Source organism: Liolophura sinensis, chromosome 12, assembly GCF_032854445.1.
Source record: "Liolophura sinensis isolate JHLJ2023 chromosome 12, CUHK_Ljap_v2, whole genome shotgun sequence".
Classification (NCBI taxonomy): Eukaryota; Metazoa; Mollusca; class Polyplacophora; order Chitonida; family Chitonidae; genus Liolophura; species Liolophura sinensis.
Window position 1 is genome coordinate 27635036 of NC_088306.1, and position 18406 is coordinate 27653441.

Genomic DNA, 18406 nt, shown 5'->3' on the forward strand with positions numbered 1-18406 from the left:
AAATGACTTATCCGTAGTAGATCGACTACCTTACGTTTTATTGTCGCGATAAAAGTTAAATATTGTTGAAAGCGACGTTAAAACTTTCACTCACTCACTCACATACATACATATATACATACATACATACATGGATAGATAGATAGATAGATAGATAGATAAAAGATTTGATCCGTTTATTCGTCGGTCAGACTTTTGACATACTGTCCATAGACGTGGGTCGTGAACGTATCAAGGGGTCAACGTTTGCTGGACGTCTCGGTTATTGCGTACTGACACTTGTTTAACGTGTTGGCCCCGGTATTTATGTGGAAAGTTGCAAAATTACGGGAAAAACGGAAACATTCCAACAAGAAATTCACCGAGTAAAGTTTTTATTTTGTTGAAAATAAATAATGGGATACATAAAAGCTATGCTATGAAACGAGCCTTGTGCTCAAAATTGTAACTCCATACACGGTAGGTATCTTGCTGATAAGCGCAAATAAGGAAAAGATCCGAAAACCAGCGGAAGTCATTATAAGCGCATACTTATCACATATTCCACAATTTTCTGAGATTAATGGTCATTGAATACACCACTAGAAGAAACCATAAACAAATATATTTGGATAATCCTTTGTAGCAAGTCTTTGGTCCACAAAATATAGAAAATGCAAAGTAATCAAAATGCTCGCGAAAACAAAAACAGCGAAAAAGAAACAATCAAAAGAATGAAATTAAAATATATATGTAGATACCCAAAACGGGCATAACAGATGGGGGCACAACAATATCAGGCTTACAAAAACATACAAAACAACAAGAACAACATAAGGACATGTCAATATTGGCACAGATTATGAAGTAAATTCATTACTTTACTGCGATCTCACTATTTAGGCCTGCTCTACGTTTCCATTTAATCCTACCCTATAACCATATAAAACTTCAATTAAGTCTGTTTAATCGACTTACTTAATCACTAAATAGGCTAGATGACATCACACTGAATATTTACCTACACGAAGCGCATGTGCTGCAAAAGCGTGCATGTCCCAAATGTTTTAAAAACCAAGCTTAGATGTCTTTGTATAACTGTGTGGTCGTGCATATTATATTTGTTTTAGCCACTGCAGGTAAATAGCTTCAATGAATTATTATTCACAAGTTGGAGACAAAGTTAAATCAAAACAGGCATAATAAAATCAAGAATAAGTAACTGAGAGCGTTTCACAGTGCCTTGCACAAAATTCCGTCCAGATTTAATTCTGATCAGTTATAAAAATGAACAGCATCATAATATTTGCTGTACTGAATGGAAGTTGACAAATGAACAGACTTGAGTTTATCACTATGAATGGTCAAATGAGCCAGTCATTCCTCAACACAGTGTATTAATCAACAATCATACGGTGAAGTTTGGCCAGCCCGGATCATTCAGTGAACCATATGGGGAAACCTCCAATGCTCCATGTTACAATGAGTCTACATGTTTTGAAGAGCATTCTTTGTATTATCAGGAAAATCAAATATTTTCCAGATGAGATGACATGAAAATCAAAGGCAAATCGTGCAGCATTACTTAATACATTACATTTATACATTAATGAAAACCTAGTCATGTCAGATCTTCTGAATTTTGCGCAGATCGTAAAATATTTGGTTGCTAATCATTTAAGCTGAAGCCTTCTCGCTTAGTAAATGAAGACAAAATATGAAAGAAAAATAACTCCAACTTTTGAAGACGGACGCTTCACTTCCGTTTTGCCGCACGCCTCAGTGGACGTCTGGCGGAAGTAGACGGTCCGACAAACACAGCGGCCTCGGCCTCATCAAGGTCTTCGTGAGCGCTGTCCTCCTCAGCCATTTCAGGCAAGGACGGAAAGAAACCATTCTCAATCGGAGAAGTGGGTGAGCAAAGACTCTCAACCTTTTTCAGGTAGTTCGTAAGTTTTCGACGATTATCTACACTTTTAATCCTCAGAAGCTTGACTTTGGTTGATGGGATGGGAACCCTGAGAGGCAAGTTCCTTCTCTTCTGAACACCATGTGCAATGGCATCCTTGATGTCACTCAGATGCTTCAGGGTATTGAACTCCATGAGCTGGGCTAAACGGTCAAAGGCTTCGTGGGAATACTTAAAGTTAAACGTAGAGTAAGGAGTGCTGGCGTCGTCGAATAGTGAGAAGTCAGCGAAAGCTTTATCTTTGGCGGTTTTTCGAAGTACACCTATGCATAAAGAAAAGAAACGTATAAGTTACCTTCGCAGAGTATAGGGAATACAAGAAGAAACAAAGTTAATGATGTAAACATGAAAAAAAACAATATAGCACTATTGTATACACGTTCAGGGTCTTCACGTCGTTTGTCCACGTTTGTTAGCTAAATAAAAGTTAATCCAATATTGTGCAAAGGTCAATATGCGGGTCATGGATATCCCATCATCGTCAAAAAACTCTTGAATAATGGATAATTACCTTACAAAGTTTAATTCACTGAGTCAATGATAATGCTATTCGTGATATCCACCATCTGTACACATCTGAATAATTAATTTCTTGAAAAGCCAATAACGGTTCATTGTAAATAGTTCCTGTGGTCGCATACAGGCTATTGAGAATCGACAACCCGATGGTGAGTTTCCACACTTTCAGTCTGCAACATCAGACCTCTTCGGATATCTCTGTTAATTTTTTTAGTGTATTTATAAATACAGTATTTACCTGGCTTCTTGTACTTCCGGAAGTCAAGATTCACGAGAACGAAGTGAAGTATTATGGGACAGTGAGGGTCGTTGGGATCACGGAAGATGTACAACTCCTTCATCCCGTCTTTCTCAAACACACTCGTGTCGATGTGTGGGAAGGGCAGACGATTTATCCGAGCCCATTTTTCAGCCAATTGAAGTTCCTGACAACAATACAGAAAGTGACGATGAAAACAAATGCGACAAAATGAGGCATTTGTACACCTTCCTTTCAACTAACAGATCAGATGACATCAACCAGCTTTCGTGTGCAAATGCACGTCATGTTGTTTCGATTAACGTTGTACGTCATGGCATTTGTCGGGTGCCAGGGGAGGTGAGCTAATTTCTCAATCTAAATATCTGACTCTCACGATGAAAGAGTTTTGATTATCGCCTTAAACACCATTATATATAAACTAGGAGATCTTATTTCTTTTGTATTTGTGTGTATTTTGTATTTTATGGATGCATTGGAACGGATGGCGAATGCGATCAAAATAAGATCAAAAGATCAAAAATAATTCAATTTGACGACAATTTTAAGACAGGTAAAGGAAAATGAACTGTATGAATGATCCATATGGGCCCACGTTAGGTCAGGAGGAAACCACCGCACCTCGCCAGCTATCTCGTCGACTGACATAAAGCCACAGCTGAGCCAGCAGTAGCCTAAATCTCATTGTTCAAGGGCTAGGCGTCGTACTGGGTTGAGGTGAATAGACATTTCGGACAACGAGGTGTTTTTTAATTGAGAAAGATGTCTAACATTAGTAAGCTTCGAGTACTGGTGAAACTGATTTCTAACATTAACCGATCGATTGTTTAACCATGTGCTAAAGAATGTTTCATTTATATGCCCATGGGTGGAGGAAGCTGAAGTGTTCGACCGGTACCTCTTGACTTATGGCAGTGCTCGACACAGCCAGCTGGATTCGAACACACGATCTCACGGATCAAGGGCTTTATATATTAGTGAAAAAAAAACATCTTTTACTCAAATGAGCCAGCGAGGCTTCCAGCAACGTCTCTCGAATAAACCTTAACGGAATCGTAATTTATTTTTGCCTCACCTTGAATGGTTGTGTCATGTCTGAGGGACGGGCGCTGAAGTCGAATGACAGGATGACATCCACCCCTCTCTGTGGGCGCAGGACGAGGGGGTAGGGAGAGTTGAAAGTCAGTCCAGCGTCCACCATGTACAATCTCTTTATGTTGGTGGGGTACATCTCGAAGATTCCGTCGAACTCGTCTACAATGACATCAACACAGATTTAAAAAAAATATATACATTTATCCGAATTTTCCAGGTGATTGTGTGTTTCTTTTCTTTTCAAAACCGTTCTGTAACAATTCTGGTAAAAACGCCAGAGTATAGGTTTGACCCATGAATTTTGTCGCCTTAAAGTTTTGGCAGAAAAGTGATCGATCGGTCGACCTTGTTTGCATTCAATTAGAACACAAAACACCGCCCTTAATTCCACTGCACAAGAATTGGTCAAATGTAGCAGGATAAGGTATGTTTAATTTCTTAATTAAATACAAAATGAGACGTGGAATAAATTACCATTGATTATCTGACTTATCGGGTGTGTCATCATCCGGCGAATAACATTTCAGAAAGTGTTCCATTCAAATGTGTTGGCCTCCGGTTACAATACTGTTTTTATTTTTCGTTTTGTTAGCAGGTTTTCAAAGTGTCTGTTTTTTTCTGTTCTTATTTTGGATGCCTTTATTTTAATGTTAAAAGACATTAAACAGTTCTGGTTCTAACTTGCCTGAAATACTGCCACATTACCGTTAAACGTTTATCATTCTTTCACTAATTCCACTTGACACTACTAATTCCACTGGACGCATGGTGTAGAGTATGGTGTAACAGGTTTGTAGGGTAAACTCAGGTATTTTTCCAGAGAAATTCCAGACCATTATGTGACCTCCAATAAAGTGCAGTTCACAACACCTAGTTCTGCTTAAGCTATGGTGCCAGATAGCTGCTATATTTAAGCGTTGACATGAACGGCTGGAATAAAACTCTAACAGATAAACTGACAAGAGGTCGAATTTCACCTCCTTTGTCAACTGTATCACACTGTTGTCATTGCTCTATTTTTATACTGTAGTCTTACATATTGCACATGGGGGCTCAGTCGGTTAGCGCGCTAGCGCAGCGTAATGACCCAGGAGCCTCTCACCAATGCGGTCGCTGTGAGTTCAAGTCCAGTTCATGCTGGCTTCCTCTCCGGCCGTATGTGGGAAGGTCTGCCAACAACCTGCGGATGGTCGTGGGTTTCCCCCAGGCTCTGCCCGGTTTCCACCCACCATAATGCTGGCCGCCGTCGTATAAGTGAAATATTCTTGAGTACGGCGTAAAACACCAATCAAATAAATACATATTGCACCGTAAATGTGAAGGTCAGTCATCAACCTGTGTATGGTCGTGAGTTTTACCGGGCTCTGCCCATTCCCCCCCCCCTCTCCCAAAATGCTGGCAACTGCCGTATAAGTGAAATATTCTTAAATATGGCTTAAAACACCAATCAAATAAAACAAATAAATATATATTGCACACTGACAACGTTAGACCAATCAACTCACCTGATTGTCCCCGGAAAGGTTTGGCAGGTGAGAATGGCGACAATGGATAGGTTTCCTGTAGAGACAAACCTCTCATAAAGTTATGTACCACGCCTGCGCGTCCGGCTCTCGTACTCAACAATTCGTAACGTTTACTGCAAGAAATAATGACAAAATACATAAATAAACCATGCCTAAATTCTAAATAAACAAATAAATAAATAAATGAATAGAAAGATAAAACAAAAAGGATAATATAAGCGTCAAGTCCGACATTCATATACCATTCGTAATCCGTAAAGGGTGTTCCAAGTCTATAACCGCAAGATCCATCTCCAAAAGAACGTTTAACACTAACTCCCAAAGACAAAGGTGGGTAAGTAATTATACAAATAAGAAATAAAGCCGGTAACACACAAGAGAGAAGCGGTCATCAGTTTTCAATGATGCGGCATGCCGGGCAGACAATGAATATTCCAGGCATGAATTCCATATCAAAGTTCAAATTCGTAGTCCGTGTATGAGTTCCATGTCAAATAACAATTAAACAAGTATCTCAGTCGCGCTTTCATTGCAACTGTTCATAAAGGCATCATGCTGATGTAATTAGCATGGCTACCTTTACGGCCCCTAGCCCCAGGTTAAGCGGTATTAGATACAGTTTGAAAATGACGAGCGTTGCAGACCCTAACCGATCAGATTGTGATTCAAAAGTAACGGACGATTACGTCTTTCCCGTTAATATGTAAAGATCTCACGCTACAAGAGGCGCCATCTATGATGTTACACATGACATACAAGATAGACGGTTATACTGGGGAACCAGCGCCATCTATGTTGTTAAATACCATGTACGTGATAGATAGATACATAGGGATAACAGCGCCGTCTATGTGGTTGATCACAATGCAGATCACCAGAGATTCTGAACGCTCTGTCCATACCTGCCAACGAGAGTGTTATACTCATTGTAAAATTTGAGAAACTTAGAATGAAGGCGTTTGATGGAGTAGCTTGTACCCCATATATTAATTCTATTGTTTCTAGGATATGCGTTTCTTAAAGACTCGGACGGCCATGATCGGGATAAAGTGAAAGTGGAATGGGACTTGTATGTTAACCTGCGATTTCATTTTGTTTTTATCCGTTTTCTCAGATCTACTTTATCTTTCAAATATGACGTTTCTTAGGTAAAACAACGTATTATAAATTGCTTTACATGATCTGAAAAAATGGAAATGAAATCTGACTTGTTTGATAACTTTCTAATATGGTTGTAATCTGTTAATGACCTTATTTGTCTTGTCTTATACACCTGTTACAGGTAGACGAAACTGTGAACAACTGCTTTATTTGTAATTTTATTTTCTGTTGAGTTTTCAAGTTCTCTCAAAGAATGAGAAACCTACTTACTTTTCCACCAAACCCTTGATCAGTCCTGACCAAAATCCTTCGCCCTTTGACGTCGTTTTGGATTTCTGACGTTTCAGGGGTGGTCGCTTGGCGGCCTCGTAGCGCCCTCTTTTGGCAGGAGGTGGCTTGGTTGATACGTCATCTTCGTCATCACTATTAACGTTCTCGTCAGTGTCCTCGGAATCGCTGTCGTCATTGCTTGCGTCATTATCGTCGGTTCCATTTTCCAACTGTTTCTCTGTCAAGTAAGGATAAAATTAAGTTCAACGTCATTGTTTATCGAAATCAGAAACATTCTCTGTCTACCTTGTTTTCTGGTCACCAGACTAATTTTCACTACATCGCAAAGATGGACGATGACAAATTTAGGATGTATTTTCTTTGATCATGTCCCAAAATTATTACTACCTTCGTGGGTTCACCATAAATTGTCTTTAGCTAATCTATTTATTCTGAGGAGATATCTTTTCAATGTCTTCGCCTGGCAGATCACAAATATCCTGATGGAAAGAGGGGATGCAGTCAGATCTTTGTCCCGTCTGAGCTTGAGACCTCAACGCAGAGCACTGTTGTCAAAAACTATTGGAATCGGCCAGATAAGAACTACAGCAGTGTGGATTTCTTGAAAGCGCCCTCAGTATAATGTTAGCTCATTATTGTCTTATAGCCAACTGGGGCCATTAACCTCGTATCGTCCAGTCATGCAGTAAACAGCTGTATATGTGCTCTGAGTGTAGACTTATGCATTGAACAATACATCTGAAGAGTACAGGCTTCAGGCATTTTCTGGTGTCTGCTGCTAGGAAATGAACTTTGGAACCGAGTTAGCGGTATTGAAGTGCATAGACCTTAAATGACCTACATTTTCTCCCCAAAAAGTAAAATAAATGAATGTCACAAAATATTTCTTCACATTTTCAAAAGAGGATATATCCACTGTGTGATGGGCGAGACTCCAGGTCATTTACCGTGACACTGTGTCATGGGCGAAAGTACAGGTCATTTGCCGTGCCACAGTGTCATGTGGGAGATTACAGGTCATTTACCATGCGACTGTGTCATGTGCGAGACTACAGGTCATTTACTGCGCTACTGTGTCATGGGCGAAACTACAGGTCATTTACTGCGTCACTGTGTCATGTGCGAGACTACAGTTCATTTACCTTGCCTCTGTGTCATGGGTGGGAATTCAGGTCATTTACCGTGCCACTGTATCATGTGGGAGAATACAGGTCATTTACCGTGTGACTGTGTCATGGGTTAGACTACAGGTCATTTACCGTGCCAATGTGTCATAGGTGAGACTACAGTTCATTTACCGTGGAACTGTGTCACGGGTGAGACTTCAGGTCATTTACCGTGCCAATGTGTCAGAGGCGAGACTACAGTTCATTTACCGTGGAACTGTGTCATGGGCGAGACTTTAGGCCATTTACCGTCATTGTTATTGTGCACTGAGTTTTACGTCACTTTGCGTAGTTTAAGGGATGTTATGACATTTATGTTTTTCTGGATAAGAACATCTTCATTTAATCAAGCTAACGATGTCCGACATCATCTACCTTTATTTACTGAGCCACATTAACTCTGGACTTTCCTTCATAAATATGCATGATTCACGCCTCAATCAGGTTCCACTTTATAAAGGTCGACAGGAGATCAAAACAACAACATGACATGTGCCTGTAGTTTGAAGTAGCCTATGTGGTGTATGGAATCAATTTATTTCACTAGACGTAGAAGTGCTAGCGCATAAATAACCCCCTGCACATGGACGTGTTAAGGGTTATCGGGGGTGGGAGCGGTCATTTTCAGGTAAAATACATGTAGGCTTGAGAGAAATTAGTGACGAAACAACAACAACATAGGCTAAATTCGTCGGCTGTTCGGCGTCTTTCGCAGTCAACGGTACTGGCTGATAGCACAGTGACCTTCCCGCTGCCTGATAGCACAGTGACTTTCCGCTGCCTGTTCGTTTGACTAAAAGCACATCGATCACTGTTCATAGCACTGCTTGATGGTGTTGTATAATGTTGTGTCAAAGAATGGGTAAGAACCACTTTCTGGAAAAGCGCGCTGTTATCAACAACTATGTTTTCTTTAATTTTCTTAAAACTTCTGGGTTAGACAATTCCCCTTTCTGTAAACCAGAAAAACCCGAATGAAGATAAGGGTTTGTAGATTAATTTGCGTATGTCTAATTCTCATGTATCTGAAATTCTGTACAAGTGAAGAAATGTAGATCTATCAAGGATTAAAAAAAATGTCTGATCAGTCTTTCTGGAGTGACAAATTTAGAATTTTCTGATATTTTCTTAAAGGTAATAATTATTCCGTTGTATTTGTAAAAATCCCTCCCCCCCCCCCCCGAACACCAACCAACTCACCCACACTCCTCCACACACCCGACCCACAAACACACATTATAGTGACATGCTCAATAGGCAAAGCTAACCATTAACTTTTTCCGTTATACCGATTATACTCTTTCAATATAAAATTGCTTTTTTTCTGATTGGCACAGCGGAAAATGTGGCGTTTAAGAAGAACTGAAGACAATTCAAGACACATGTTCAAGAAGACATTTTTAACTCTTGTCACCCATTTAAAATGAAGACTTGTAGTTGCCATCGACGAAGGCTCACCGTTGCCTGTGTCTCCACAACATCTTCTATATGCCACCCAACCAAGGTAGACAAGAGTAAAACGCACAACTAGAAAGGCCCAGTAAAAACTGTAAATCTGTGGCAATTCCATGATAGACTCACCCATTTCCTGTCGAATCATTTCTACTGGATCTAACTTCCGGTTATCCTCAAGTAGTCTGTTGAACAGGATACAAAAGGCACTTCCCCAGATACCTGAAAATGTATATTTTCATACATCCTCATTACTCGACTTATTCCTATCCAAATTGATAGATAGCTTTCTTTAGCGTATTTCTCGGAAAACAATCACTTTATCTTCAACATTTTTGTAGGTATATTTTCACAGATGTATTTTGTAGGTGTATTTTCACAGATGTGGTTTTGTAGGTATATTTTCACAGATGTGTTTTTGTAGGTATATTTTGACAGATGTGTTTTCGTAGGTACATTTTCACACATACGTACACAGTCCTGCAATGGGTGGACCCTACAGTCGCAATACTCAACTACTCCGTCTCGTGGCAATGTTTACATTTCATTCCCCGTAGAAGCAATATACCGGTTTTTGAAATCGAACATTTGTCGCCAGAGGTGAAAAAGTTCTACTTTATCATGTTCACAAGTCAAAAATGTTAATCAATTTTTTGTTGCCGGTAATTTAACTGATCACCTTGCTATCGACACACTAATGGCACCCCTATCTTTTAAGAACTTCAAGCAGCGCCTCAATTTTCTCCATTATTCGTCTGCTCTGAAGAGTTTTTTGTGAAACTTTTCGCAGACACTCATGTCATAGTACCGTTATATATAAACAAAAATAATTGCCTAACATTACCCGTGGTACAGTAGGACCTTTTTTACCTTTATCAATAGGTTGCCTATAAATGGAAATTCCCCTATTGTACAGCCAGTGGTCAAATTGTAACCAATATGTGCATGGGGCATCTGATAGATCTGTTTGCAAAAGTATTTATGATAGTTTGTCAAATGCGTTTTCTTGTTTTGAGAGTTCGAAGTGGGTAATCAATGTTAACGTGGCTGTTTGAGTTTTCCAGAACCAGTTAAAGCAGATACTGACGAGATACAAGTTTACTTCACGTACTGAATAGTGGGGCTCACCAACAAAACGTGTCCGGTAACTTAACGTTACTGAGTACAATAACATGACAAGCGAATTTACAAATGTTCACAGCCATGCATTACTACGGCCCGGGGGAGGTGACCCGAAACATCATCACATTGATATGTATCGTTCTTTGCTTTGTCATGCCTTTCCGGTTAGGTGTTACGTAATCCCTTCATGGGCTGTTCACGTGATTGTTTATTAACTGTAATCACAACACCCCATTTTGAGAATTTCCAGACCACTGACGTTTAATATACTGCACCTAACAACGCCACGTTTTTTTAAATCTGTAATTGTGCTATCGCCATGCCGCTAGAGTGCGTCTAAACCGCTATTATTAAACTATCACGCTGTCTTCGCTGCTCTGGTTTTACTACCCATGTTGTGGTTGTGTACAATGACCTGGTACCAATTATCACAGTAGGCCTGTCGTCGTTCTCTCGTTTAACTTGCTTTGTTACACCTTGACGGTTAGATGTGACAATATGAAAATGAACACACTGTCGTAGGTTTGTCTTAAAAACAAAATGCGTGAGACGAAATACACCGGAATGAAATGAATTGCGCACGAGTAGGCTGCCACTTTTGGTAAATCAAACCTTGTCGATGTTACTAACAACCGATATTACTAACAAGTGGCCAAGACAAATCCTACACAACGTTAAACCATAACCTTTCATTCAAAATATTTGCACAACACAAATCCAGTTCAAAACATCCACATTTATCTTCAAAAAACAAACCTTGACCATCTCTTTCAAGTTCGTAGTTCATGAAATCTATACAAGAAAACCTGGCGAAACTTTAAAAATTCCAAGGAGAGACGTTGACGTCAGATTTATTTAAAATCGTCCTGTGCCCTGAATCGTGCAAATCACACTGACCACAGTTATTTCAGCAGATGTACATTTCCTCAAATGGAGGACTGATCACAAAGAAAGACCTTTGAAACACAATGCTTTTGTATTTTTCCAGGGCCAGAGGGACTTGTTTCGTGGAATTACACTCTGACACAATAGGCAAAAAATGGCGACGGAACTTACGCTGGGGAAGCTGACACGAAGTGTTAAGCCGCACAAGGCGTCCTAGTTCAACGGTCATCACTTTTCCCCCTCCCAATTAACGGTAAACATTGCGCATGTTATGTTAGTACATCTACGCCGAAGGAACGATGCATGCTGGTATTTGATACGGATTTCTAAACCATTGGCTGACAGCCTGGAGACTCATTCAGCTTGGTTACATTCACAGATACGAATGTAACATACACAGACGCAACAGTCTAGCATAAACATTTAATGTAGTATACGTGTATTACGAAACCTGATATTAACAAAATGTGCTTTCCCAGCAGAAGTTGTTTTGGGTGAGGTTATTAGTCGTTTAGTGGTCAACAACAGGGCCTGGCGGGTCACCAAGTGCAGTTCCTGCTAGTCGTTTCCAGTATGACGGTTCACAGAGGTCAACAAATGCAACAAGGATTACGCGTTATCTCATAGAAGACCTGCTGTTCCGTTTGTTTTTTGTTTTTTAGGACAAAGACTTTATTTTCTCTAAGCACTTGCTAAAAAGTGTTGTTCTTTTCTATCTAGGCACATAAAAGTCATGAAATATTACCTGAAGTAATTCACATTTTTTCAATATGAATTCTTCTACTATACCTAACAGACAAACCTCAAAACACTTTTCGTAATGACCCAGGAGTCTCTCACCAATGCGGTCGCTGTGAGTTCAAGTCCAGCTCATGCTGGCTTCCTCTCCGGCCGTACGTGGGAAGGTCTGCCAGCAACCTGCGGTTGGTCGTGGGTTTCCCCCGGGCTCTGCCCGGTTTCCACCCACCATAATGCTGGCCGCCGTCGTATAAGTGAAATATTCTTGAGTACGGCGTAAAACACCAATCAAAAAAAGAAAAAAAAAAATCAAAACACTTTCCAGACATGAACAAAACTCTCAAAATGAGGCAAAAACTTAGACATGAACGAATGTTTAGATCATATATATTACTTACCTTGCAGAAAATGAAGAGGAGGTTCCTCAAACTGCTTACATAATTTCCCCATGAAGAATTTACTTCCGAACAAATTCGTTTTCATGTACGTTCCATATTTGGGCATACCGATTTCGAAAGGTGTAAATTCCACCCATTCTGAAAAACAATGAAACACTCTCATAAACTAAAGATTTCTATTGTTTTTTGTTCAATATAAGAAAAAAAGCAACAAAACGTTATATGAAAAGAATAACAGGAAGGGCACAGAAAAAGAGGGGCGTTTTCTTTTTTGTACATATATTATTCTAAATTGTAGTGACATTTGGACAGATCCCTTACAAAGAGACAAGCCGTGACAGGATCAAAATATATATATATGAACCCCATATTAAACCTGAAAGTAAACAAAAATGAAAACATCCTTATCACTTCTAACATTTCTTACCTTGAAAAGATCTGGCTGACACGTCCTTTTTGACGTGAACACACGTGTACAACGGCATTGGCACGTCGCCATCTTGGATTTTATGCTGCTGGTCGGTCAACTTGCTGTCCAATCTCTGCATAATGCATATAAATTTATAAGAAATAAAATCTTCGGTTTGGAGTCTATGTATGCCTATACAGGTGAATGTAGACAAATCGTACAACTGTAATATAGAGATTCGTGTTTGGTGTAAGTTATGTTTTTACAGTTACCATGCAGCAATGACATGGAGATTAATTTCAGACTTATTTTGTAGTTTGGTGGGTCGTAGGGCAAGTTTTTTGCCCGGTTCGTTTTTGGAGGCTATTTGCCATATCTGCAAAAATCACAACTGTTGGAAAAAGAGCAAAAAGTCTGTCACTGTTTGTTAAGCTGGCACCCCCAGAACACTGAGAATTGCGCTCGTGAGTCTTAAAGAACAAAATCCCTACCATCATGTCCAATCGAAATTTTTTTTACCAGTAATGTCTCACAGACCTGCCAACAACAGCCTATTAAGACTATGCAGATTTAGAGTCCTGCTCGGTAATACGGAACTTTAATAAGTATACGTAAATGTAAAGTCCAAAAATGGGCAGAATATGTCTGTTATTCTTTATCATCAATACGTTTCGTTTCTGGATCAGATCGAGGTATGGCTATAGACTTATGCTCTTTTGGCGGCCATTTTGACAGGACTGTCCACAACTCGGCTGGATCTATCTTGTGCTGCGTAGTGATGTCAATATACCACTTACGTCCTTCAACAGAGTTTCTCCCACCAAGTGTCCGAAGAAGTCGGTGAAGCTGACAGGCTGGCCTTGTCGCCTTTTCTCCATGATTCGGTCCACATACCGACATACACTCTGGGGCTTTAACAGCCATAACAAACTAGAGTCAATGTTCTGTTTCAGCTCATTCTGGACTTCCTCTGGCGACACGTTCGGCCATTTTGGATGAGAGTAGAGTGTGGATAAAAACCTGGTCAAAATGAGATTCTTCTGAATTATTACACCGTGCGACTGCATATTTTATTTAGGAATAACTTTTTTTTATTAATCCTGCCTTATAAAAACCAGTTATTCTCTGTCAATGAATTCACCTTCACATTTAGTTGGGTCCATGAGTTGCCTTTCTTTACATCTTCCCTCAACGCAGGAAAGTAACACTAAAGGCATCGTTCTCACACACTATACTTCCATCAGGAATAATACAGTCTACAGCTGGTGAAAATGGATCGGAAATAAATCAGAGAGGAGATAAACCTTTATCTTAGTGGGTTAACTAACACTTTTTTACGAACTAAATTCACAATCTTTCTGAATGAGCTACAAATGTATAAATACGATATGAACAATATCCTATATAAAAAGACTTCAACACAGAGAGTAAAACCAGAACAGTGACGATAGTGGGATAGTTGGCAATTGATTACACCTGTGTGGCATAAACTTGCGGATGGTCGTGGGTTTCCCCCGGGCTGTGCCCGGTTTCCTCCCAACATAACGCTGGCCGCCGTCATATAAGTAAAATATTCTTGAGTACGACGTAAAACACCAATCAAATAAATCAAATCAAAATAAGAAATCAAGGTTTTTTTAATTTATCTCAGTCAATGTTTTCTTCACCTCACCTGTTGACTTTAATAAAAGCTACATTCAGTATGGCAGATGTGAGTAGTTCCAATCCTTGAGCGTTCTCTTATTGGTTATTAATTCATTATCTGAGATTATTAACGGAATGTACTTACCAGGAAGATCCTGACAGACCGGCCACATAGGTAGAACAATCAAGAACACCTGTGTCTGAGAGAGCTTTGATGACACCACTCATACCGACCATAGCTCGGAAACCTCCCCCGGATCCAATCACCGCCACGGTGGGCACCTGTACGGTCAGAAAATAAGATTAGGGGTCTTGTGCTTTACTGTAAACTTTTTTGAGATTTCTTCAACACTTCAAAATGACTCATCCTGAATGGAGTGATTTAGCCTTGACCTTGCTGATTGGTCTCATCTGAGCTATGCAATGTCACTGTATTATATGACATTAACATGAAAGCCATTTCCGGCCAACGTCAAATACCTGGTCACCATGCTTATTATTTTTTCAGGTGCAGCAAATATAAATTCTGATCGATTTTTCTTAAGAGCACACTGGTGAAATGGACAAACTATTAATATTTAGGGCCAAAATTATGAGATTGTCTTCAACCTTTGACTTAGGTCTGAAATGACTTTTCGAAATCGGCCTCTCTTTCGGTTCGTCCATCAGCTGTTCAATGTTAATTGGACGATTTTTCACACTCATATCTGTGGCGGTTTCCCCTTCTTTCTTCCGTTCATATTCCCGAATGCAAAGTGTCTAGAGTTTAGCACACCAGTGAAAATTAAAAAAAATGTTCCAAGACATGATGAAAATCCATTTTGTCATTTGCCGAGAATTAAGTACAATAGAATTTAGCCGCCCAGAAGAATATAATTTCAGAGCAAGATTTACAATACTCTTCGCCTCCATTTGGGCTTGAAAAGGAATTTATGTAACCCTTTCTCTCCCTCCCCGCCTCCTTCTCAGTGTTCGCTGGAGCCTTGACGAGACCAGGAGAGCACCGACGCTTATGTGGCCATCTGTGTAGTCTTACGTTCAATGAAAATCACTTCTTCTAATGATAAGACTGGTGTAACACGTGGAAAAATTCGCATTAATGGCCGAAGGTCGATGGTTTATCCCTGGTACTCCAGTTTCTTTGACCCAACAACACTATCATCGATATTAAGCAACAATCAATCAATCAATCAATCACCCGACATACCTCAGTAATGTTCCTCGGTCCCTCAAACCCTAGAAGTTGTCTCATCGCTTTCATCGCATGTGTTTTCCGGACGGACAAAAAGTCTTTTTCCTCTTGACATAAGCACAGACTGTACCGTAACGTCGGCTTAGGGCTGAAAAAAAAAGAATCAAACAATTTTTAACGATTTATCGGATTTTATTGGATTTATGTGCGAACATTCTACCCAGTAAAGTCAGTAGAACCCAAGGAAATCTTCATGCATGTAGCTCAACACAGCTGAAGGCGTACAGCATAGAGAACAAGGCCAGAGTAGTGACGACAGTTGCTACGGCTGTGTCATCTTTAATGTATTCCAGCAAACCGGGAGGAAAATCTGACATAACATAATAATTTGGTAAATTAAATCGTTGAGTGGATCAGACTGATCTCGAAGTGTAAGTAACATATTCTTCAGTACGCAGTGAAACCCAAAATAAATAAATAAATAAAGTTTTATAGCCACACTTACTCAAGCTCAATCATGAACTTCAGATCAACTTCGGACACCTGAAATACAGATCAAAATCAACCAGTTAGGAATGTCGTGATGTATGAACACTTCATGCAGGTTAATTTTTGCCATTTTTATTTAAAGATAAACATTCATAAAACGTGAATGCACTTCTTCAGATGGAAAACAACTGTAGCTTTCTTGCAGTGACGAGTTAAAAGTTACAGCTCATTACAATCATCCACATTGTGGAAACCACTGTTGAAATAAAGTTTTGAAACAGAATTTTTAATATAATACATTTTTTGAAATGAAAATTGACCAGTTCTGGCAAACCATGCCGACTGCCTTCGAGATAAAATGTAAAATTTATGAAATAAAAAAGGCCCCTTTTTCACAGCTGTTTACTTTTCTAACAATGGAATCGTGCAAAAATGATGACAAATTGTTATTTGTCTAACAATGAAACCGTCCAAAAATGATTGTAAATTTTATTTCAGATGTATTCAATGGCATTATTTCAAAACCGGTAAATTTTACAAAATTGGCGTTTATTTCAACACTTACATTTTATTTCAAAATAGTTCATATACTCCTTAGCAGGATACCCTCTCAGGATACTTATGAACACTGTGCCTTCAAAAGCTACAGATATAACTTCATGACAAGGGAAAATGCAACGTTCTACAACAAAAGTTGGTTTTTATCTCCAGATACAGTTCTACCAATAATCGTTATATTCGAAAGACGTGCTGTGATCCACACAATAAGGACAAAAATCCAATGCTTTTGCGATCCGAGGTCTCCTTACCTCATTAAACATGAAGGTTTTATTCGTCCATTTATTCATCACGAGGTCTTTGACGTCAAAATAACAGCAGCCAATCGTAGAGTCCATAACATAGTTATCTTCCATCAGGCTGATTTCTGTTGGCCAATAAATTCGCAAGTTGTCGTAGAAGTAAAGTACACAATGTACATATCATGGTGCAAATATATTATCATCATACATTATTATTATTATTATTAATATCATTATTATTATTATGTAATATTATATATTATTTACATATATGCTATATGTACATACCAAGAAAAATGTTATCCTTTAATTCAAATTATTACATATAATAATGGCTTTTGCTAAGAAACATCTTGAAAATAATTAATGTAGGCATATTAGACTAAAAGGATTTTCATTACTCCCTAACATTTATTGCAAAATTGTAATTAAGGCAAATAACATTTTCCTTTGAAAGGATTTTTCAGGTAAACATATACTCACGTAAAATATTTTTTAAACTCTGGTCCAGAAGAAACACAAAAGTCTCGTCCCACACAGGATTTGGCTCGTTATCAATGGTAACTGTTCGCCTTTTTCCATTCGGGGCTGATCGAATGCGTAGTTCCACGTATGGATCCGGTGTGTCCACTATATACAGAGAGAGAGATGAGCGAAATAAAAATAGTTTCGTTAAGAATGAATTAATGGCTCTACGGTCTTTTACTCAAGAAGAGGCAGGCGCTAATAGCTTTTCTTCTTGGAGTCAATTCAAGGAAATGTTGACCTGCCTTATGAATGGAGTCCTCGAGCCTTTGACCTGTGAGGTCCTGGGCTCGAGTCCAGCTCCGGTTTGTATGACACTTTCAAGAATTAGATAATTTGCTATTTACATGGACACGGATATATATATATATATATATATATATATATATATATATATATATATATATATATATATATATATATATATATATATATATATATATATATATATATAGTGGTTATCGTGGCACATGTGTGTTTTCCACACTGTGACTATTTTGGAAAAAATACTTACATAAGTCGGCCGCCCATCCTTTTGTAACATTTCGTCCCCTTAGCACTTTAACATGGAGAAGCAGACACGGTCTGTGTTCGACCTAGACATTAGGTAAAACGAACAATTAGGGTTCAAACTCGACTAAAAAGAAAGCCTTTCATGGAAAACATGTATAGATTTATAGTCGTCTAAGAGAGATGCCCGAAGAGACATTAAGCGGAGATAAAAGTGTTACTTGTAGAGTTAAAATTTCAAATGGCGTTATAGGCAAATTAATTATCTATTACTGTTTTTAATGCCATACCTACCTCGAAGACTTGGTACGGATCGAATCTAGATGAAAAGCAAAAA

At 39.0% G+C, this 18406-nt stretch overlaps 1 protein-coding gene across 1 annotated transcript; it reads right to left on the minus strand.

The window, feature by feature from the left end:
* Nucleotides 1-364: 364 nt before the first annotated feature.
* Nucleotides 365-18155, minus strand: LOC135479061 (cytosolic phospholipase A2-like). The gene is made up of 15 exons (XM_064758779.1): nucleotides 18074-18155; nucleotides 17518-17664; nucleotides 17044-17159; nucleotides 16251-16288; nucleotides 15761-15893; nucleotides 14699-14835; nucleotides 13707-13929; nucleotides 12928-13042; nucleotides 12501-12638; nucleotides 9487-9579; nucleotides 6719-6956; nucleotides 5327-5460; nucleotides 3802-3980; nucleotides 2706-2892; nucleotides 365-2211 (listed from the first exon to the last, which is right to left on the minus strand). The coding sequence occupies exons 3-15, from the start codon at nucleotides 17146-17148 to the stop codon at nucleotides 1736-1738; spliced, it is 2196 nt and encodes a 731-aa protein (XP_064614849.1). The 5' UTR covers nucleotides 17149-17159; nucleotides 17518-17664; nucleotides 18074-18155; the 3' UTR covers nucleotides 365-1735.
* Nucleotides 18156-18406: the final 251 nt, after the last annotated feature.